At 39.8% G+C, this 23,067-nt stretch overlaps 1 protein-coding gene across 1 annotated transcript in view; it reads right to left on the bottom strand.

The window, feature by feature from the left end:
- Positions 1-886: 886 nt before the first annotated feature.
- The window catches only part of LOC112996150 (SH3 domain-binding glutamic acid-rich protein-like), a 57,110-nt gene continuing 34,929 nt past the window's right edge, over positions 887-23,067 (bottom strand). The window contains exons 4-9 of the mRNA XM_064525210.1: positions 21,708-21,893; positions 15,164-15,244; positions 8,012-8,104; positions 3,752-3,781; positions 2,628-2,747; positions 887-1,352 (exon numbers count right to left, since the gene is read on the bottom strand). Coding sequence (XP_064381280.1) covers positions 2,670-2,747; positions 3,752-3,781; positions 8,012-8,104; positions 15,164-15,244; positions 21,708-21,893 — 468 coding nt within the window. The 3' untranslated portion in view covers positions 887-1,352; positions 2,628-2,669. The remainder of the gene's footprint in view (positions 1,353-2,627; positions 2,748-3,751; positions 3,782-8,011; positions 8,105-15,163; positions 15,245-21,707; positions 21,894-23,067) is intronic.

Below are 23,067 nucleotides of genomic sequence, written 5' to 3'. Positions count from 1 at the left end.
TGAACAAATAATGTACACGTTTGTTCAGTAAACTTCCACAAATTTTTCTTCCATTTAATTTGCCATTATTGTCCAAACACTCACTCACACTATAAGAGATCCCAACTTGAGAATCCAGCCTCTTTTTGAGCAGGGTTAAATATAGCTTGTCTTTCCTTTGGAGATGATTGTTTCATCTCTGAAGCTACGAGGTATTCTGGCAATGGGCGTTTCTCATCCTCTTCCTTCCCTTATAAGCAAATATTATAAATCTCTTTACAAGTAATTGGCCAAGAGACTGAAATCCAAGCTCCATCCTCCTTGGTCAAGTTTTAGCCAACAGTTAGAGCATGAACATGGATTAATTTTCCCTGTCTCGCTGGCCCAGTGAATATGAATGTATCCATGAATACTGAAACAGCTGCAGTAAAAGGGACTGTGATATCTCCTTCAATGAACACTGGTGGTCAAGGGCCTTCTGTAGGCAGATTGGAGATGGTCAATGCAGGAGGCAGATATGGGATAAGCACCTATGCTTTCCATATTTGAAATGAATGTGTTAACTCTGGATCTATAGTGTAAAAGGAGAGAAAAAGCCTTATTTTCTCTTCTCATTTTGTGTGAGCTTCTGATCATGCCTAATTTGATTGTGCCTCACTGATGAGAAAAGTGTGCGCTCATGTATCTTGTACATCTTGTAGGACATAAGTAAATGCACAGAAAACAGCAGAAACTTCAGCAGGAATGCAAGACAGGGTGAAGGACTTTGTATAACCTACAACTGTAATGATGGAGAAAACTTAACTTTACAGATGTTAGCATAGCTTGCTGGAGTTAAATGAATGCTTTTGCAGACCAAGAACAGATATGACACAAAATGCATTTATTTAAACTGCTGTACAGTGGAAATCTCAATAACTTTCAAAAGCCAGCTGAGGGAGAATTAACTCACAAAACTTGTATACAGGAAGCATCTTTGCAGTTTTCAGTGCTGAATTTCTTTTTCACTGAATACAACTTCACTATGAAAGTGCAGTTATATGCTGAGTGGCAGCAACGTGCTTGGCAGTATACAAACAAGGAGAAAGACATGGTTCCTGCCCTGAGGAGCTTACAATCTAAAATTTGACATGGACAATACTATTCCAACAAATAACAATCAACTGAAATATTATCAGTCAGATAGAAGAGGACCCAGTTTAACAAGCAATTGTAATACCAAATATATATATAAAGGCCAAAGGTAGGACTGAATGGTGTCTTTGTTCTGCTATATTTAAATCCTTATACATGTGCAGGCATGAAAGACAATGACAGTTTATTTGAGAGGGTGATTTTATTTTCTCTGGTGGTACTGCTCCAGCTTGTGCTTTCTGAAAAGAAAAAGAGAAGGTAAATCAGAATTTAGCACTCTTTCCATGACTTTGAACATCAGACAGCTTCATGCTGAATTAATTCCCAACAAAAACAGAGGAACACAGATTTGGAAGAGGTAGCATGGAAGAAACGACAGCTTTCCTGTCCTGCTGAGGCACTGGGTCACATTAGCATCTGTATGGTTGCTGAAACCTATGGCCAGAGATAGAATTAGATGGGAATCCATGTAGTTCTAGGAAGAATATATCACACTCTGAGTCTGCAACTGGGAGAGAGTCAAACCACCCAAGGGATAATCTGCTGGAAATTCCAAGTTTCTTGCAGGTAAACAATTTTTCCGTATTAAGCGATTGTTTGATCTCTATTTCCACGCAGAGGCAAAAAAAGAGTAGCGGGAGAAGGAAACCTGAAAACTAAATCTAAAAACACATGCCGACAAAACTTTAGTAATGCTGGATGCTCAAACATCTGGACAGGCACAAATTCTGCCTCCCAGATGTTTCCTGTTCTGTGGTTTTACAGTCACTTTAGGCCTAGTTTCTAAGGCAATCAGAGTAATAGATCATAGTACACCATGCTGCTTCTTTGTCTCCTCTCCCTTCCCCAGCAATTCTTTTGAATTTTTTTTGAATGACGGCCAATTTCAACCAAATTTGAGAGAGGGCTTCATTTCAGACATGAAGCTCCTAAAAGTTTCAGAGAAATCACCAGCTGAGTAAGAGGCTGGAGAGATGAATTCTTACCCAAAATGAAGTAGAAGCTGCAACGTAAGTCTAACAACTAATGGCTTTTTTTGGCCCGTCAGATGGGCAATTAGTGCATATTTACTGCATTCAAGCAGTACTCATGTAACAAGTGCTGCATGTTGCTGTGTCCATACTTAAGAGGACATAACAGGGACCTGGGGATGTTCAGAAATAGGCCTGAAGCAGAGGTCACAAGTCTGGCAGGGAGGCGAACATTGTAAGAGCTGTGAGGAATGGATCAAGGGGACTGCAGTGGTGGATATTAGGGATCACAGACACAACTGTGTAGGAAACTCTGCTTCATTCATTCCAGGGAAATAGGGAAAATTAACAGACTCTTTAAGAGGAATAGTTATGACTAACCACTATGTGTCAAATATATTAAACTTCCCTTTTTGGGATTTGGTAAGTTCTTTCCACTCTTGCCCTCACAGTTACTGCACATAACAACAATACGTACAAATTTTTCAAGTTGATGTTTCTTTAAGAACATTTAGAAACTGTGCTGGACACCTTAGTAGTTACCTGAAAACCTTTTCAAGAAAGAATGTGTCATAAGAGAGTGTACTAAGACTTTTCTTGCTCCTCTGTCTCCTCCACCTCTTCCTTTTCTTCTCCCTCTTCCTGCTTTTCTTCTTCTTCTTCCTTTTTTATAGAAAATATTTCAGTACATCATGTAAGAACTGAGGAAAAAATGAACAGTCCTCTGCTTTTGCAACTGTTATGTTTCTAGCAAATGTCAATTTTATTAGAGCATAAAACAAAAGTAGAACAGAGGAGTAACGTATAGAGTTTTTATTCTTAACATGACAAGGCTCTAGACTCATGGAGTAGGGAGGTTAGTGTTGGAATATAAGAATCCCTTTCTTAGATAATTTAGAAGAAGGTAGATGGTTAAACTGTAAACAGATGTTCAAGATCAAAATAAGAATATAAAAATATATGTAAATATGACACAGAAATTAATATTTGGAATTAGATGCTTTCTTCAAGCAGAAAGCAAGTCAAGATTCATGCCACAGGAACTAGACTCTCGACAGATCATTTAGAATCAGAAAATAAGGCTATGTTTCTGTTTCAAAAGTTCTTATTTCTCTTTGTCATAAAGGAGAAATGGCACAGCTTAAAGCTTAAAGCCCCTGTCTTCAGCCAACCAAATAGTTTCAATGAAAACACTACAGAAATATTCAAGGCATAAATTTGGAAGCCCAGGCAAAGGAGAAAAGTATATAAGAATTTGCACCTGGGTCTTACAAATTTTCACAGGGAAAATATATCCTTTACCTAATTACCTAATTTGTCAAAATGGCTCTTACACATTCAGAACACTGAAAATGTAATCAGTGTGGTGTCAGTTAGTGATTTTCAAAGGTATATGTGTCTTGGGAGCACTTGACAAATTTTATTAAAGAATTTGTGAAAGACAATTTCTCTTCCATTTACAGTTCTAAATAATTAAAGGCCTATCTTTGTTCCCAAACAACAGAACTATGATATGACCAATAATTATCCTAGCAGAATATAATACTAGTATATTCAGTTTCATAAATAAGAATTTGCTAACTTTTGAGTGAACACATGAGACTGAAAAGGAATTAAATGCACACAAACAAAAGCTGAGAGCAAAATGCCCAGACAGTATACTATACCCCTGCTGCTGCATGTTCCTCCTTGCCTTCCTACATAAAAGAAGATATAAAAGAAAATGTTTTAGAGACAGATCAAAGAAATAATATCAGAGGTCATACAGGTAAAACACAGCAGAGATTAAAACGCTGAATTTAGGAAAACTATGTGGAATTCAGTGGATTTACTTTGGGCTACTCTCCTCCAGAATAACTCACAAAGCACACTTAAGCTAAGCTTCTACTTTTCAAAAGGGCTATAAAATCATGGAGTACAACCCCCTTTTCCTCACTCACTTCCAATCAAATCTGCTTCGTTTACAAGCAAAGCATTAGGGGCTGGGTTTTGATTGGCTTTTCAGGGTTTTTTTTCCTAATTATGTGGCCCTCAAAATCAAAGTTAAGTGAGTATTATAGATAGCCCTCTCTATGTTGTATGTCACCACTCCAAACCTGGCTTGCTAATCTGTTAATGATTTGCAGGCTAGAACAGATGCCTTGGCTCAACAGTACTGGGGAATAAGAAATAAGGCAAACTGTCTTTACACTGTAGATCGAGCAAAAGTGATACAGTGGGATAAAAGAGAAAATATAAATGTACAGTGCAGTAGAATTTAATGTCAAATACCAAACTGCTTATCAGAGGGACATCCAGTGACCACCAGCATCAGAGCCCCTGCTGTGCCAGCTTTGTAGAAGGTCACAGTCTCTTCCTCAAAAGACTCAGAAACGAAAGGACAGACAAAGAAAAAGAAAGGGACACTATACCCAAGCAAAATGGCCCCTCAATCTTCTCCACCAAAAGATAGGGATTAGAGTTGAAAAAGGATTAGGAGGAAGTGAAGGATGAGCTTGATGAAGCGATTAGGAGAGGAAGGTGTAAGGCAAGTAAAAAATTCACAAAGAAATTTTAGCGCAGCTGTCCCTGTTGACACAGGCTGAAAGCTATTCCTGTTACTTCTGCAGCATCTGTGACTTTCTGTCTGAACACTTGCTCCGGGCTTTCCTGCCTGCATGTGGGAATGAGGGGTTACAGCTGCTGAGTCCAGGGCAGCCTGAAATGCAGTTGACAGGTCTAGCGGGAAGGGTGCGAAGAACAACCTGTCACACCGTGCACTTATCCCTGTTGCTTCCAGGAGACAACTGCTGGCTTTAGAGATTTGTTTTTCAGAGGGCTGGGGTCTCTCACTGGCTTCCTCAGGGTCATACCAGCTTGAGACAAAAGCCTGGAGCTTCTGGACTTCTGCATCTCCAAGCAAGTGCGGGAGGAAGCAGTAGAGCAGGGCTGCAGCCTCTGCTCGTACCTACGTTGGCTGTTGGCTGCCATTCCTGCTCCTGAGGCATGGGAGTAGCCTCCTGAAATTGGGGCCCCTCCATACAGCTCCACAATTGTGACTGTCACAGTTTATTTTGTCATCTGTCATATGCTCATTGGCAAAGACTGAGAAATCTTTACCTTGCCAAGATTCTTCTAGAATTGCTCCACTCGGCATGAATTTTTCTTGCAGTCGCTGGAGAAAAAGCAGGCTGAATTGTACCTTACGTCAGAGAGTCATTTTTAAGCTTGTTTGAAAGTGAGTGCTAAACAAGGCCAGATTGCCAATGCTTGATTCACATTAGTACATTAATTCAGGAGCAGAATGTAAAACTGCGATGTGTAAATTACAGCATTCTGATTTGAGAGTTTGTCAAAAGAGTGAGCTGACAATCCAAATGGGACCTGACTACGGTTCAAAAGATGCAACAGCTTTGCTGCAAATCACAGAGGGCCAATGATAAAAAGGCCACCTCTTCAGAACATGATATGCAGAGACCAGCTCTTAATAAGCTAGAAGAAAAAAAGACACAGGTGGGGAAGAACACACTGAAAACAACTATTCAAGGTGGTCAAGCAGCTAAAAAAGATAATTCTTCTGGGCTGCAGAATTAAAAGAAAAGAGGGAAATATTGAAAATGTTGTGTTGATGCTACACATATCCTTTAGGGCCTAACATCCAAAGCAGGTACTTCAATGGCAACCTCACAATCTTTAAATGTATAAATTCATAAAATCCTGGCCAGGTAAGGAAATGTTATCCTAGCTCTCTTTTATAGGGGGAAAATGAGATACAGACACAAAAGGCAGAATTCATCTCACTTTAGCTGTCTGAAAGTAATTCATCTCATCTGAACTGGTCCTCTGCATGCTCCCTGTAGTGAATGAAGATACCAGAATTTCTAAAGAATGATTCATGTCATCCCAAGAGAAGTGACAACTGGGATGAACTGTGGCAAGGCAGACAGAAGCCACATCACTAAAGTGATTTGTTCTCTGTGACATGAGAAGTGGGTGGTAGAACAGGATGAAAAATGGTTTTTGTGAGTCCCCAGGAGAAGCCTTGCTAGTACCTCACTGCCTGCAGTCGTGAGTATCCTCTCTAACAATGAGTGGGACAGAAACAGAAACAATACTTTTTCCTCCCCCTAGGAGCTAATATACATCTTCGGGCATGAAGAAGGTGGGTATCAGAGTTAGATCATTTCAAGACTTTTCCTCCCTCTTATACAAGAACACTTGTAAGAACATTTCAACATTGCCAAGACCGTGCAGGTGAAAGGAGAGGATTCGTAAGACTAATAATGTTTTATGCCTTAATAACCATAGAAAGATTTGTTCAAGCACACTGTCTTGCCTGGCTTCCCTTCCTCTGCCATAAAACTAAACGACAACGTATTTTCCACTTACGGCTCCAACCTACTCTCTGTGAAATGGAGCAAGGTGCTTGTTGTATAGGAATGGTATTGCATTATGTCATTACAAAGCCTCTCATACACAGCTGCTTGACACATTTGCGGACATGTTCCAGCATTCTGTTCTCATTTGAAAAACATCAGAATAGAGCGCCAGCCAGAATGGCATGTAACCTAATCCAGCCAGGGAATGCAACACAGTTCTACCCAGAGCTTCTCTTAAGTTTTGAGAGAAAAGGCACTTAATGGCATTCATGAGCTGGTGAAATTTATAGACACATTGAAAGGGCTTGGAAACAATTTAAGGATAAATTTCAGTTTCCACTGAGGGCCAAGGGCAGTGTCTCTCCTCATCACCATGTAGGATCAACTTTGAAATTTTAAATGGGACTTTCCCTAGTGCCTGAGACTTGCATGAAGCTATATGAAAGAATGCATTTCTAGCCTAATGCTTTGCTAATTGTGAAAATGGGAATGGGAAAAGGCTTACAGAGGGAGGTGCTTGCTCTGGAAGAACTTTATAGCCAGATGAAAAAAAAAAACAAAACACATTTGTTGTGGTCATTAGCAAAAGACATGATGCATTTGTGACAAATATTCCACAGAGAGAGTCTGAGCTCCAAACCACAGCAGAAAAGAACAAGTATAAGTGCTTGATTCAGTAGCAGGCCTGCCTCTTTGGGAGAATAGTCACCTGATACTGCAACATCAAAACAAGCCCATCCTTAAATTCCAAACTGGCAGAGCAGCAGAAGACACAAAACAGCTGGATCCCTGTCTCCAGATATAGGGTCCATTTCTACTCAGTCTCTAATAGGGCTAGAACCTGGCTAGTAACATAAATATCTCACTGCAGAAGAAACCTGTGCACAACAGCACTGGCCCTTTTTGCAGGCTCCATCTATTCTTCCATACACTACAAGTACTAATGTTAGCTCACTGCAGGGGAATGTGAATGGCATACTTTGTAGGTATTATACGAGGGAGTTGATGAAGCAACTCAGATGTTTTCTTCCAAGAACCTTTCACACAGCAGTTTGACATCTGTGCCTGTGGCTGCAACATACCATGCTGTAGGCAGAAAGGGTAACAGTGGTCTCCATTTGTGCACTGGCCAGAGGTTCCTGCATGGCCTGGAGAAGACACTCTCAGGTCTGGCTTGCTGTGATAGCAGTCAGTGGCAGTACATGATGTGTGCTTAACAAATAGATTTATGAGCACTACATGTGCTGGTCATTGACAGCAACAATTTTTCCATACAGATAGGACTCAGATGTCTAGTTCTCAATTATTCTCCAGAACTAGAATCCGGTTCCAAGTGAGCATTAAAAAAAAGACAACCGTTGTTATTCAAGGTCCAGAACAAAATTTCCTGGAGTTTTATTGACGTTTCACGTCACTATGATATCCAAAAAAATGCATCCAAAACACAGGTGAGGGCACTCTGCATTCAGTCTTCCCACCCTCTGTACACTAGGAGGACGTGTGGGTTTATGTTTCATTAGCTTAGCACAGGTAAAACCCTCATGTCACAAATGGAAAAGGAAAAATTACCTGTTGATCTTCTGATGGTGACTGAGCCCCTTCATCTGCTTTGGCTTCTGCATGTGCCTCATCTACTTCAGTGGCATCAGACTTTTCAGTCTCCTCGCAGCAAAGAAAAAGTCATTGTTAGCCTCAGGACATGTGATCAGCAATTCCTTTCTATACAGTCTTTTGACTGTATGGTTTTGGGAGGTGTTTTTCTAATTTTGCTTCAGCACTTAATTGAAAATATTCCCTTTTGGACATTTTCCTGTCAAAGGACCACTGGTTGGTATACAGAAAACATGAATTCAAGCCCCTTATTTCCTTTTCAGAGCACAGTAGATTCCCTAACTTTTCTGTGGAAAGTTTAATAGAAACTGATGCTCACCCTGATGGCACATTCGGGCTTCAGGGAAAAAAGTCTTTTTGACCAGCATGCATTCCAATTAAACTTCATCAGGAAGCTACAGGGAAACAGATGTAATAAAGGATTTCATATACAGACTCTTAACTTTCTTGTTTAAAATCATCATGTAACTATTCCTCAGTTCACATACCAATCTACCAGATCTATTTCTTCCAGCAACATGAACAAGCAACTCCTAGAAGCTCTTCATTTTAAGTCATCTTGTACTTTCAGTTAGGTAGCTGCGAAAGGTCACATTGGTCCACACACTGTGTCAGATAAAAGGAGACCTAAATGGCCTTGAGTGGAATAAAAGGAATGGGATGAAATGCAATAGAATGAAGTTTAAAGTCAGGTTATTAAGGACAGGTAGTTCTGGGACAGATAATAGAAACAGATATTTCTGCCGTAATTTGGGAGCTCTTTAGTTGGAGATGATCAAAGAAGGAAAAGATGGTTGAATTTTAATTAATCACAGAATAGCTGAGCCATTATGTGATGCAACAGTGAAAAAGCTAATAAATGTGATCCTCAGATGTATCAGGTGAGGTATATCTGATGGAGTTAAAAGCAAATATTAATGTCAATGTATGAGGCAAAGGCAAAACCTCCTCTGGATCCTTCTGTACCATTCTTGTCACCCAGGCTCAAGAAAGAGAAATTCAGACGGGAACAGGTGCAGAGGGAGGTTACAGGAATATCTGAGGGAGTAGAGAGCCTGTCTTATGAAAGAGTGACAAAAAAAGCTTCACTAGTTTAATCAGGTGAATGCAAGGCTGTGAGGGGATATGATGTCTCTTAAAATAGATCAGAGTAAACATCAGGGAGGGATAGTATAAGGAAGAGCATTGAAGCAGATGTAAAATGGGTACAAACGAGCTGTAAATAAAAATAAGGTGAAAATCAGAAAGAAGTTTCTAACCATCAGCAGTGTGCATTTTTAGAAGAGCTTTCTAGTAGGAGAAGTGGAGGTAAAGGACCTAATTCATTACAGGGGAGCTCAACCATTTCTGAGAGGCGTTACTTCGTGCGATTGCCTCCAGCAACAGAGAATTGGGCTCCAGGGAGATCTTGTCCTGTGCTCTCCCAAGTCCTACATCCCATGGGCAGAGCAGCATGTCCCTGAACACAAGAGGAGCTCCTTTCTCATCCCTGAGACTGAGCCCTTACAATTCATCTACCTGGTAGGTTTGAGTTGTTCTGCTTTTCCCTAATTTCATTTCTGCCTCTGCAGTCATACAAAAGCCCTCAGTCAAGATCCTCTGTTCTTTAAGCTTCACGAGTCCCCCTCCTGTGTCCTCGCCTGCAGAAGCATCACAGCAGCATAGTTGTCTGGCTTTTAGTCCCCAAGCAGACTTGGTCAGTGCTGGCTCAGGGATCTTTGCCCCACAATTGCTGTGCAATACAAGACATGTTCTCCTGCTGAGATGCTCTGCTGGACTGCGAAAAATGGTAGGAACAAGGACAGGAATGTTTGGAAGCAGGTATCATGGTAGGATGAAGATAGGAAAAATACTTCTGCGGTTTTGTTTTTTCCCAAAACTTGAATGTTTGTAAGGTTTGGTGCCTCTTCAGCAGTTTTCTCCTGAATCAAGGAAAGCATGTTTTCCACGTAAGAATCTTGTTAAAAGAGATTTTAACAGGCTCGTAAGACTCATAAACTACTATCAGCAACAAGTGTCACAGTCCTTCCCAGTGCTGTACTGCCCCTTCCCCTGCTATCAGCAAAAGCCTTTGCAGGGCTGCATAGGCAATTGTAGCAGGGGACTGATCTAGATTAAAGCTTTAAAAAGAAAAACAGCTCTATCTCTGGCAGCTTGCACACACCACAGCTGCACAAATGTTTTTGCTAGCACTTGGAGGATGCTTGGGGAGGGGAAAGAGCAGCTGCAAGTAAGGGGAAGAATCAGGAGGAAGGTGGGACTATTTCTTTTCCTGGCATTGCTGTCTTGTTTCAAGTGTACATGAAACTGCAGGCTCACCGCACTCTTATGCTGGTACCATTGTTATTCAGACTAGATCTATAGAGACATTTGTTTGGTTTAACTTATCTTTTACCTTTGCCCCACAAGCTAGCAAAAAATTTGAAGATAAGTAGTTGTAGTAATACAGAAATGTATTGAAACTCTGTTGTGCAACATTGTATTTATGCATTGTATGCTCAAGCAAATTATAATTTCCTTACAGGTGCTTTCTCTATAGCAGTTCCTAAAATGAACAGTCTTCAGGAAGACTAGATTGGTTGGATATTTATTTTCAATATATATCCTAACAGTTAAAATCCCTGTTCTCAATATTTTTAGCTAAAAATACACGAAGAGTGATGATGGCATTTTAATTAAAATTTACCATCATGTAAAACTGTCTCTGATGAATCATATACTCACTCAGAACATAAGGCAAATAAAATTTGTGGCTGAAAGAGTTAAACTCTAGAAGCAGCATGTTATCGGCCAGCACACAGACACATATACACACACACACACACACTTTTCATTGATTATATGGACAATTGTGACATTTGGAATATCACCGTTATCCTAGCTATACACGGCAACATAAAATGTAATTTTAATTAATTTAAAATGAAGTCCCGCTCATAAAGATTGGCTGATAGATCATTTTCCCTTTCAGTAAGATGCATCTATTTTAAGTTTGTAATTCTAAGCAGTCTTAACCACAGAAGTCTTCTTCAGCCAAAGGACAAAAGATCAAATATCTGTGGATTTTGGGATAGCAAGATTAAGGATATTAAGATACGAATACTAAGATTATGGATTTAAGTATATGCGAGATTTGAAACCAGACCCTCAGTTCGTGTAAATCAGTTTCAGTGAGTTCACAGAGCAATTGCAAATGTAAATGATCTAGCTACAAGCTGCCTGCTCTCTGGAGTTCCAAGAAAAAGAAGCAGTACACCACTTCAGTTAATAAAGCTGTCAAAACAACCTGTTTGGGCCTAAGACTAAAGAAGCAATTAATTTTCTGCATTCCAGCCTTGCTAAGATACTCAGAAAGTACAAGAGTATAACATCCTGTTTTTCATTCTAATTTAAGTAACAGACATCTCCTTGACAGAACAATTCACCTGTACCATTTTAGAAAAAAGCTGTACAGCAGCAGCTCTTAATATTTTTTTCACACATTAACAATATTTGAGTGCAGTTTCAAGAATATTGAGAACAGTCTCAGACTGAGCATAAAAGTGATGGGGCCTTAAGAAGAAACATACCCAGCTTTACTCACTACATTGTGGCATCTGAGACTGATGTTCATTAGCCTAGACGTATGAAGTACATTGATTATAACTCAATCCTGTACCTGTATACTCTTGGCACATCATTGTTCATGCCACTAATCCAAGATTAACCGAAATCATTCAGAAATCCATCGCTAACTTGAGTGATCTTTGGGTCAGGCATAAAGTATAGTTGTCCTCTAAATCCCAGTCTGACATGAAACGTCTTGTTTATTTAGAAGTTAGAATTAAATAGAAGTATTTAAGACCATTCCTTCAAGCGAGAAGGCATTCCATATTAATAGAATAAAGAACTTATTAACACAAACACTATGCCTGCTTGTCCTCTTGGGGGTATAAAACTGCGGTACTCATTGCTGCTAAATGATGCTGAGGGAAATATGATAACTGGTGTGATGGGGAGGCTACAGGAGAGAGAGGAGGGGGTGAGCTAATTGACCCTTCCTGAAATACCAAAAATATTGTATTGATTTCCTACAGTGTCACTAATTTTTATGGCCAAAAAGCACCCTGATAATAATAATAATGTTTTTGGTATATGGGAAGAAAAGCGTGAAGAACTTTGCCTGGCTCCCACAGCGACCTAAGCAAGTACTCAGCATTCAGGGCTTATGCCTTTCACCAAGATATACATCACTTTTCATATGCCACTCATGCATCTAAATAATTCATTGGAGTGGGACTGGGAAAACAGTGATCAACACAGTAACTCATTATTTGTACTACAGTGCGTACCTTAGCATAGGTCACAGTAAGGCTGACTGTTGGGAGAAGCACCTACTTAGGGAGCTATCCCCAGCCTGTTTTCCAGTCAGCCTGGCTAACTTTGATGTTGACTTGCTGGTTCCTACTGAAAAAATTAAAGCTTTTTTTTCAGTAAGAGGATACTGTACACAAAGACTAATTTGTATGCGTGCTGCATATCTGACAAGGATCTCCTTTGTATCTGTGCGTAATCAGAGCTTCTTTGCATGTGTCTTACAGTCAGTCTGCATCTTGGTGGCAACTCTGATGTGTCCTGGACAAGTCAGATTTCCTGCTTAGCTTGTTTGTGCACGTTAGGACTGACAACTCCTGCAGCCATCAGAGCTCCACATACCTAGCAGTGGTGTCCAATGTAGATAACTTTTTTAATGAGGTCTGCTGGCAAATTATAGCCACCTATCCCAGAGAGAAGTCAGGGCTACAAAAAATGTGACTTCGCACAAATGAAACATGTATTGTGCACTCAGCAGGCTGACGTAGCAATGAATTTAATTCTCCAAGTATTTTGTTAGGAAATTAGAATTTGTTGAAGGAGTAGCAACAGTTTCCTCTGCCTGCTCTGGGAAATAGGCTAAAAACAGTGCTGGATCAGGATCCTAGTATGCTGTGCAGTGAAACAGCATTATGATCATTAAAGAGTATACCTACTGCTGGCACAGTAAGAGTAGAAAGATGGATGGAAAAGGGAAGAGAATCTTCTGAAGCAGGAGTGGTCAGTATAAAAAGCACACCAGCTTCATATTAATCTTTATAATGCCTCAGTGAGCTAAAAACACATACAAGGCAAATGCTTACTGACTGTTTTGCTGTGTTTTCCTACTTTATATTTTGCTTCTTTTGTAAATTATCACCATATTCCAAGGGAAAAAAAAAGATTTAAAAAGGGATTAGTAAGAAACTCTATCATATCTGTCATCAGCATCCACACCTGACATACTTTCCCAGATTCATGCTGCTGGCAATGTCATGAACCACCCTTTGTACTTTACGCCAAGGTTGAATTGACAGCCTAATGAAAAGAAAACAAGCACCGCAGCAAGGTCACTTGTATGACAAGGCACAGCCAGGCTGGTATGCAGTCAAGATGCTGTGAAACACCTCTGCAATAAATGCTAAAACACTTAATATTTCTCTCTCAAATTCAGGAAGAGATTCTGTAATGGGAAGGATGTAAATATATTTCCACTCTTTAGACATATTCTTTAAAAGCACTCTTATTTATTCTATTTTCTGGACTGAAACAATCCCCAACACCTCCAATGCAGCAAGTAATCAGTATAAACCATTCTTGTTTGCTACCAAAAGCACTAAAAGTTATCTGCCTGGCAGATTGTTCTGACCTTATTATTTTCAACATTTACAAAGTTGTCACAAGCTAGAAACCATAATAGCCTCTGCTGTCAGGTGGAAATGATTGAATTCTAAAAAATTGCTACTTTGCTTCACAGACATACTATCTAACAGAACCTTGCATGAAGGAGCAGATAATATACGAAGTGAAAAGGTGGAAAAACACAATTTTCTTTATCTCACTGATTCTCCACATATCTTTTATAATGATTATAATATGTAATACTTGTGGGTCCTTTAAGCCTTTCATGGCCTTGTGGATGTTAATTAAATGAATCCTCACAAGACCCTTGTGAGACAGGCAAGTAATTTTTATTTCCCTTGGTGGGAGATGGGACAGCTAAAGCAGAAACTTTAAATCACTTGCTCCTTATCACACAGGGACGTGGTGTCAAAGATAACATTTATAGCAATAGTGGCTCTCCCCTGGGTATCTCTGCATCAGAGGATCTCAGGGCACTTAGCAAAGGCTCATTTGCTCATTTTTCTCTCTGCTTTTACAGAAGAGGAAAAACAGAAGCATTACAGTCGTGTTTTACTCAAAGTTGCTCCACAGTTGGCAGCAGAGTTAGACTAGAAAGCGATCTCATGCTCCAGGGCAATTCTTTAGCCATGTCACACAATACAGCAGAGTTCTCTGCTATCAGTCTGACTCATCACTCTCTTGATTCGTTTTATTGGTTGAATCACCCATGTTAAACATGAAAACATTTGATTATGATCTAACATGATCTCAGGATAAGAGTTATAAAACTTCTAAGTAAAAATGACTGTGTTAAAGAAAAAATACATTGCTTTCAGTAAAGGAGAAAGCCAAAAAAGAAACATCTCTTTCTTTTGCTAGAAATATGTTAGAACATTGTCAAAACACAGTGGATGGAGAAGAATGGGTAGACTAAACAAAGGGATTTCATGAAGTCTTGAGTAAGATCTTAACTTGTCTTCTCAAGGTAGACAGTATGAACCCCAGAAGAGCAGTCTGGGCATACTCAGGTTGGACTAGGTCCAGCATCCCTCCGTTGGCAGCCAGTACAAACCCTATTTGCTCAAGGTTTGATGCAGCCAAGAAGTGAATGTCTCCTGTAATTAATACAGCCTATAAATTTAATTAGGAAATTCTGCACCCCTTGAAAGCTGAACATGAAAAAAAATTGCTTTGTGTTCAATAAAAAGTCCTCAGCTGGATACATTTAACACGCCTGTGGTGAAAAAAGGGAAGGGAGAAATACTTCCTAGTACTAAACCAACCACTGTTTTGTTTCCTTATGAACACTTTGCTGCAATTGCATCAAATGTAGTACTTGGCACTGTCCCTTATTTGACATGCTGAGTCAGTGCCTACCTTAACCTTTTACTGATATCAAATAAAGGGCCCCCATGGAAGGATAGCGGTGCATACCTCTGCGCCTGGAGGAGGAGCAAGACCCAGGAACGAATAAATAATATTTTCTTCTTTAGCAGAGAAAAAAGATTCAAAGTCCTAAAGAAGGAAAAAACAAACAACAATCAGTAAGAAAAATCAAACAAAAAGCAGATGAAGAAAAAACTAGTTCAGGCAAATCTTTCTCACACTGATGAAAGTGACTATGCATTTGTACAAGTGCTTGCATTATCTAAGCCCCAGAAAGAATATTCAGGTAAAGGGAGTTTCATGCTGGCTGGCAAAATAAATAAATAGGCAAATCTCTCCAGAGATTTACACTTTAATTATATCATACCTGTGTTGGAATCATATAAAATTAAGCATCTCATTTTAATGTGCCTCAGCTGCACACACCAAAGGTAAGATATTTCCACTTAAATATTATAACAAACCTTGTTTTGAGTAAGAACCCAAATTAGGACCTGAAAACCCTGGGCAGCTTTATGGCAAATGAAAGGCAACAATCAGCATAATAGCACAAGTGAAATGTCAATGAGGAAACTGTTTGTCTTAGAGGAAGGCACTCTAATGAGAAAACGCAATATCATTTCAGACAAACTTAACCAAGGGCTGTGTCCTTCCCTCTGACATGTATACATGAGGCAAAAGGTCTTCTCTGTATGTGAACTGAAGTTACAAATCACACGTTATAAATAACATAAATGCCCACTTTCTCTTCAGTGCTAAAATAACTGAAAAAATGGGATGAATGGCTCCTATCTTGGTATCTAGAGCTTGCATGATCTTTACTGTATTCATCCTTTCAACTTTCCTATCATATAGGGAAGCTCTGCTATTGCTAGTTTGCTACTGGGGAGTTCATGACCCATATCTTACTCAGGTGAAAATCAACATGTATTTAAGAAGTCAGCAGAAACTCTGATGGTAAGTGACCATCCCAGGATCATGCAGCAGCTCTCTGTAGGACATGGAGTGAATGCAGGTCTGCTAAATCCTAGACTACTGCCTTGACAGCTTTATCATCCTTCCTCTCATCCCAAATAACTCCAGAAATAGAAGCCTGTAAATAGTAAGGTGCTGAATCATCCCTGAGACTTGTTTGTAAAGCTGAGTTAGGACTTGAGTTGTTTTATTGGGCTGTTTTAGTATTTCCAAAGAATAAATGGTTGGAGAATGGTAATCCTATGGACAGGCTGCAGTGGATGGTTCAGAAGCCACCTTAATATCAACAAGGCTGGACTCCATGGCTTTTCAATCCACCTTGGAAGGGGCATACATAGCTTAACAGCCAGGTTAAATGACAGCCCATTTCCTTGACTTATCTATGGGACAGATTGGTTTTCACAGATACAGACCTTGTTACAGGAGCTGGGGGCTGCCCTGGCTGGAGGCAGCTCTAGAACACATTTTGGCCTGAAAAGGCAGAACATCTCCTGGTGCTTCAGCCACTCTGGAAACCATCTGTTTGCTGATTTCATTTTGTTATGGGGCTTTCCTTTTTATCTAACCCAATTCTGCCCTAAGTATTTAAGAAAGCCAGTGTCTGAAGTTTAACCAATAAACTTTGAAGGACTACAGCAAACAAGAGCATGAGGATTTTCTGCAATTCGAAAGGCAAGGTCTGGAATTTGACACACGCCTTTAACAGTCCACACAAACACAGGGAACTTGTGTCCTCCTGCGCACTGCCTACTCATATAATGGACTAAGCAAACTGTGGCAGAGCACAACAATAGCTGGGAAAAAAGGACAGGTTCATAACAACGTAAGCTCAAGAACTGGGCTTAATATTTTACATGTCTTGTTAGTTCCTCTCCAGAGGAAAAGCAACAGACTGCAAGTTGTCCCAAAAATCTCCAGAGGCCCATAGCCATGCAGATAACCAAACCTGAGGTCACAAGCAAGACGTTTGAATGAGCAGATGAACTTCTTTTCAAAGGATAAGCTTGGATGTAAGCTTCCAGCATATTAGGTACTCCTTGGCAACAGCGCACACTGATATCCCACAGTAAATGTCTGATATCACAATAAATAAAAGGTCATTTACCCTACTTACACCGAGGCGAGCTACTTTATCATTTACACAGGGTAAAAGCATGCTTACACTGACCATGGAATAGTTATGCATTGTATATTTGCACTCTTGCTTTCCTTATGATGACTTGTTCAAATCTCCATTCACTGAACCACTGAAGTTAACTGAAAAGGCTCCCAGGACAGGTGGTAAGAAAAAAGAGAAATAACAATATATTTCTGGTAAGCAATAATATTATACCTATATGAGAAGACAGAAACACTAAATGCAGAGGGTGGTGGTGTCATTTGCCTTTGGAACTAGTCTATGAAAAATGTAGCAAAAATATTTGCAAAAAATACCTCCAGGAGTTTTTCTTTATGATACCAGTGCATATATACATATATAGTCTATGTCTCATCCTTTGTATGACCATTGGGGAAGTGCCAGACTGTAAATTCCAACTGGATATTAAGAAAAAAATCTTCCCAACGTAAGCAGTGCCGCACCAGATCAGATTGAACAGAGAGGCTGTTGAAACACCATCCTTGGAGATTTTCAGAACTCACCTGGCCAAAGCCCCAAGCATCTTCATCTAACCTTAAAGTTAGCCCTGCTTTAAGCAGGAGATTGGACTAGAGACCTCCTGTGATTTCTGTATATTTGACTTCAGCAGTTACACGAGGCATCAGGTAAAGATTTCATTTAATAATTCAGAGATTCTTTAAAATAAGATGTACATGGGTAGCTTATTGCATAGATTTCAGCTCCCAGAGAAAACCAGAAGCTTACATTCTGTTCCTTTCCTAGTTTTCTAATTTCCTTTGCTAAGCAAAAGCAAAGACAAGAGAGTAACAGAGTGCTCAATATATTTAGGAAGTGACACAGACTTCTGTCTAGACATGAGCAAAGAGCAAGCTTAAGAAAAAGATCAAATAAGAACATAATTGCCCACATTGATGGATTAGAATGGATACTTGAAACTGGTAGTATAGCCAGGCATAAAAGATAATTCCATTTCTAATCTGTGTCTACGAGTGACAGTACTAAGGATCCAAAAGAAAAATAAGATTCGTGCTATTTATAAAACAGCTTTAAGCTTCTCTGACCCCATGGAAAAGCAGCTGGCAGTTGGAGTATTTTCATAAATGCATCCATAAGAAACCTCCATTTTACAGTACAAGGCAATAAGCAAAGCAGCTCTTCAGTGTCAGCCAGGAGATGCTTTTACACATCAGCAGAAAAGAAGATTTTCAACAAGGCTGTACTTACCTGCTCATTACGTGAACCTATTCCAGAACAAAAACTAAGTCTCTTTGCCCAGTATTCCTCCCCCACAAACTTTCACTGAAGTGGAGAAGAGAGGATCGAGGACCATCTCAAAGGACCACTTTTCCAAGCCAGGAATGACAGCCATTCCCGACTGATGTTTTTCCAAGGACTTTTAATGACATAATGAAACAATCTTCCTAATAACCTGTTCCAGTGCTTTGTTATTTTTCTCATTAGAACAGATTTTTTTCTGATGTCTGACCTAAACCTCCTTTGCTGCATTTTATGCCCACTATATCTTGTTCCATCCCCAGTGGCACAGAGCAGAATACATTTTACAAAATCATAGAACCAAAAGATAACTCAGGTGGGAAGAGACCTCAGAAGGCCACCTATTCCACACTCCTGCTCAAAGCGGGGTCAATATTGAATTCATATCATAACGAATTCCTCTTTGCTGAAATGTTTTAAATACTTGAAGGTTGTCATGTATCTCTTCCTTAGGCATAGGAAGGAAATCTTTTATCCTGCATTTTCTCCTCCCCAAGGCCAATGCTCCCAGGCCAGCACACCGCTATGGTGCATATACATGTACCTGGGTGAATGGGAACTGAACATACAGGAGGATCAATGGGAGGTGAGGTGAGGGGAAGGAAAGATCTCAGAAAAGAGAATGGGCAGAGATGAAACATAACAAGTCCTGATCTAAAAACAAAGGACTACTTGGGAATGAGGAAAGAAAGGATTTGTTAGGAAGGAGAAAGAGAGAAAGAAAACATGTCATAGAAAAAAGAGGCATAAGGGGCTTGACGTGTTTAGCATAGCAAAATGAAGATTAAAAGAAGATATGATTCCCATCTATAAACACATTGGGCTTGAACTGTTTAAGGTAAAGGGCAATTTTGTCATACAAGGAAATGGGTATAAACTGGTTGCTTATATCCAGGCTGGAAATTCTAAGAAGGTTTCCAGCTGCCAAGAGAATGAGACCCTTGAGGAGTACACTATCAAGAGTAACACATTTTAATGGGACTTTCGTGACCTCCGGATACAGGACTGAAATCCATGACCCAGGAAAATCTTTGCTATTTTTCTAACGTGGCTGAAGGCAACAGAAGTGGGACACAGTTAATTTATATCACGTAAACCTGAAACAGCGTTAAACAGTCCTGGTTTTCAGAGTGACTGGTCTGTTGTACCTACGCAGGTTGCTAAGGAAATTATTTAACACAGGTTACATAGGGAAGTAAAATGCAGATTCCCAGCTTTATACCACAGACATTCTTCAGAAGATGTCACATCCCTCCAAGGAATTTTGCACCAGTCTGCCAGCCAGTGGCCATGTTCTCAACGAGCCCACATAATCCCACTTCACATTCACTGTGCAGCTCCCTCAATGCACTAGCATCCCAGGGAGAAGCGTAAGGATCACGTATTGATATGTATCTCCTTAGCTCACTTATTTGGAGAGTGTTCTGAGATGACATGCCTCATGCTAAAATGAATTTTTGCTATGCACCCACCAGGATCCTTAGATATGAGCTTTGAGAGCTGGGCACATTAGAACTCCAGAGACTTTCAGCTAATTTCAAAATCGATTTAGTTTTTAAATCAGTAGCTACAACAGCTATCTCAACTCCCTTCCACGCTGAGATGTCTTTGCAAATGATACTTTTTTAATATAAATTTATATTAACATGGAAATTATTTGGCTTCCTGAAATAGCTTCACACATCGAGTAAAAACTGTATATTTATCATTTATTGCCAAGGCAGACTAGCCACAATGCTTTTTAAGGCAGCTGCTCTTTAATTCACTAGATAACCTCTCCAGGGAATCTCAGAAATATTTATTGCCACATTGGTTGCCAGGAAATCCAGAACAAGATATATCAAGTGATACTTTTTACTGGTCCAGATTAGATGTTAAAATGCACATGAACTCTAACCTACCAATTTCTCTTTTAAGATTCACAGGAGAAAACGAGAAAACATTTTTACTCTGTTACTCATATGCTAGTAACTTTTGCTCTCAGAACACTGAAGTTAATTCTGAAAATTTAGTGGCATGTAAATCCCTTCTCTCCCAAAACCATCTATGCAATAGTTCACACTGGATTTGTGGAGTAACATAACTGGACACACTATATGATACGCATTTCAGAGTACTTTACGAGTCCATTTCAGAGATCATATCAGAGTACTTTCCAGTTTGTATTTCCATCCAGACTATGAGCAGAAAATTACCTCAGAGATCCCTTTTGATTCTTGATCCTAATATTTGTGTTGTTACAGTATTATCTTCCACTGATTTGTACAAAATCTCTGCAGAGAGATAATCTGCCTGTTTCCAGCCTATGTGTAAATATGAAAGCAGCTGATGGAGTTTAAAATTTCTGTTATGAAGCTGGATATTTCTTGAATAAGCAATACAATTTCAGTAATTCAAAAGACATACACTGAAACTATTCCAGTCAACTATATCTACTATTTATTTATATTTGTAACACAATGTAAAAGGAAAATGCCTACTCATGGTCCCTGGTGCCTCAGACATCCACTTGACTTCCTAGCAGCCCAGAGGACTCTGTATGAAACAAACAAAGAGATCAACACACACCATGCAAAATTAACTGAAAGTGCAGGAAAGGAAGTGCCATCCAGCCAGAGAGAGCAGATCAACCTTGCCATGAACCCCACTAGTCTTGAGTAGCTCGGTGTTGTCAAACTACAAACGGAGCACTTAAAACTGCAAGTGCAACTGAGCTGATTTCCTATTTTACACTTAGTTATGCTGTGATACCGTGCGAAGAAGCCATAGCATCACTTTGACAATACTGGTTTTGGTCGTCAGGAGCTGAAATGAGGCTGTAGGCAGAGAGTCAAGGGCAGGCTAGGTTGTGAGTAAGCTACACAGCAGGAGGCAGGAGAAGGTGAGATAGAAAACAGGGAGCAACTCGGAGGCGGCAACCTAAATACTCCATGCCCTGCAGTGAGCACACAGGCCCTGGGTCTGCAGCAGATAACCCATGCAGCCTCTTAAGCAGAGTTTCTCCGGTCGGTTTTCCCTCCGTGTGTGTTCTGCTAAAAAGGGATAATTTTGTGTTTCATTTCCTTTCTGTGCCTAAGAAACACTTTCTAAGAATTGTTCTTTCAAAGTAAATCTTGAATCGTCTTAAGGAGTTTGTTTGAGGACACTTCCTACTAACGGAAAAGAGGCATTTGCTATGAAAGAATAGTCTCTAAAGTTATTTGTTTCCAAACTACCTCTTACCCCACAGTACTGCTCCTCATTGAAGATCTGGGGAGGGAGAGGAATTCCATTCTGAGGCTTTTTTTCACCTGGGACATTCTCTCTCATCCATTTCCTGTTGTCCTCATCTCCTGCTATGTCCATCTCCTGAAAGTCGATCTTGTTGGCCTCTAAAAAGCCCACTACTTCTTGCTGTTTCTTTTTGATCTGTTCAGGAAAGATGAAAAACAAAATTGCTTCTTTTAAAAAAAAGATTGTTTTCCAGAAGGAATGACTATTGCGAACAGAACCAATGCAGGTATGCCAAGATGGATCCCTCAAACTTTTTGAAGCTGAGACTCAGCACTGCTTTTCAGCACCCAGACCACTGCCGTTACTTTTTACCCCCTCCTTCCCCCCGCTTCCTTCTTTCCTCCCAGGGAGAAATGGTACCTCCATCTTCCCTGGGTTGGCTGTGCTGGTCACACACAGCTAAATTACTGTCTAGCACAATCATCTTCCAGACCTGACTTTCTTTTCCTCCCAGTTGTGCTATACCATGCAGCAATTTAATGTCATATAGAAGTGGTAACCGGAATGATAGCACCAAGGTAATTTTTGCATATGAGCCATCATATTACTGGAAGACAGGTCTTTCGCAAATCAGACATCTGAACACCAGAATGGAGACAGAAAATGAGACAAGAAATAATGCATGGATTATGTATTTCTATAATTTACTAAGCCTGAAAAGCTGAAAAGCTACACAACTGTGTTTGCTTGTAAAAACAAATCAATATCCAGAAAATAATGTACATTTTTAAGACAACAACACAAGTTTACAGTGAGGTAAAAAAGCAGATCACTTTGGATGGAAACACTAATCCAAAGTGTTCACAAGCCACACAGTTGAACAGGAAGTTGGCAGTTCTCAGAGGTGATTATATTTATTTTTATTTTCACTTTTTAAACAGAGGTAATTATTTAATGGTTGTTTAGCTACACAATTATTTAGAGAACACATTCAGATGACAGAAAGGATTGCATGAGGAATACATAGGAGCACTTCATCAGAGGAAGTGGCAGGATAATGTTCGTATAAATGGTTAATAAAATCTGCATGCAACAGTGCTAAGAGTTTCACCAAATGCTCTGAAAGCCAGTGTGTCCAAGTGCTGACAGATGCTATTTCAGCACCAGCTTTTCTCTTTGGATATAGACACTGAAGTAGACGTGGCTCCTGGAAAAAGCCAGTGTCCTAAAACTCCTACAGGGAGGTAGTGAAAACTGAGCTACAGATCCTGTGCTCCCTTGCTTATGGATGCAACTAGAACGCTTAGAATTAAAGCTGGATACACGTTTTTTACTCAGTTTCAGGTTCATAAAATACAGGAGACTCAGA

The sequence above is a fragment of the Dromaius novaehollandiae genome, chromosome 1, assembly GCF_036370855.1.
Source record: "Dromaius novaehollandiae isolate bDroNov1 chromosome 1, bDroNov1.hap1, whole genome shotgun sequence".
NCBI classification, from domain to species: Eukaryota; Metazoa; Chordata; class Aves; order Casuariiformes; family Dromaiidae; genus Dromaius; species Dromaius novaehollandiae.
The sequence above is the reverse complement of the archived record's forward strand: the minus strand, read 5'-3'. Positions and strand labels throughout refer to the sequence as shown.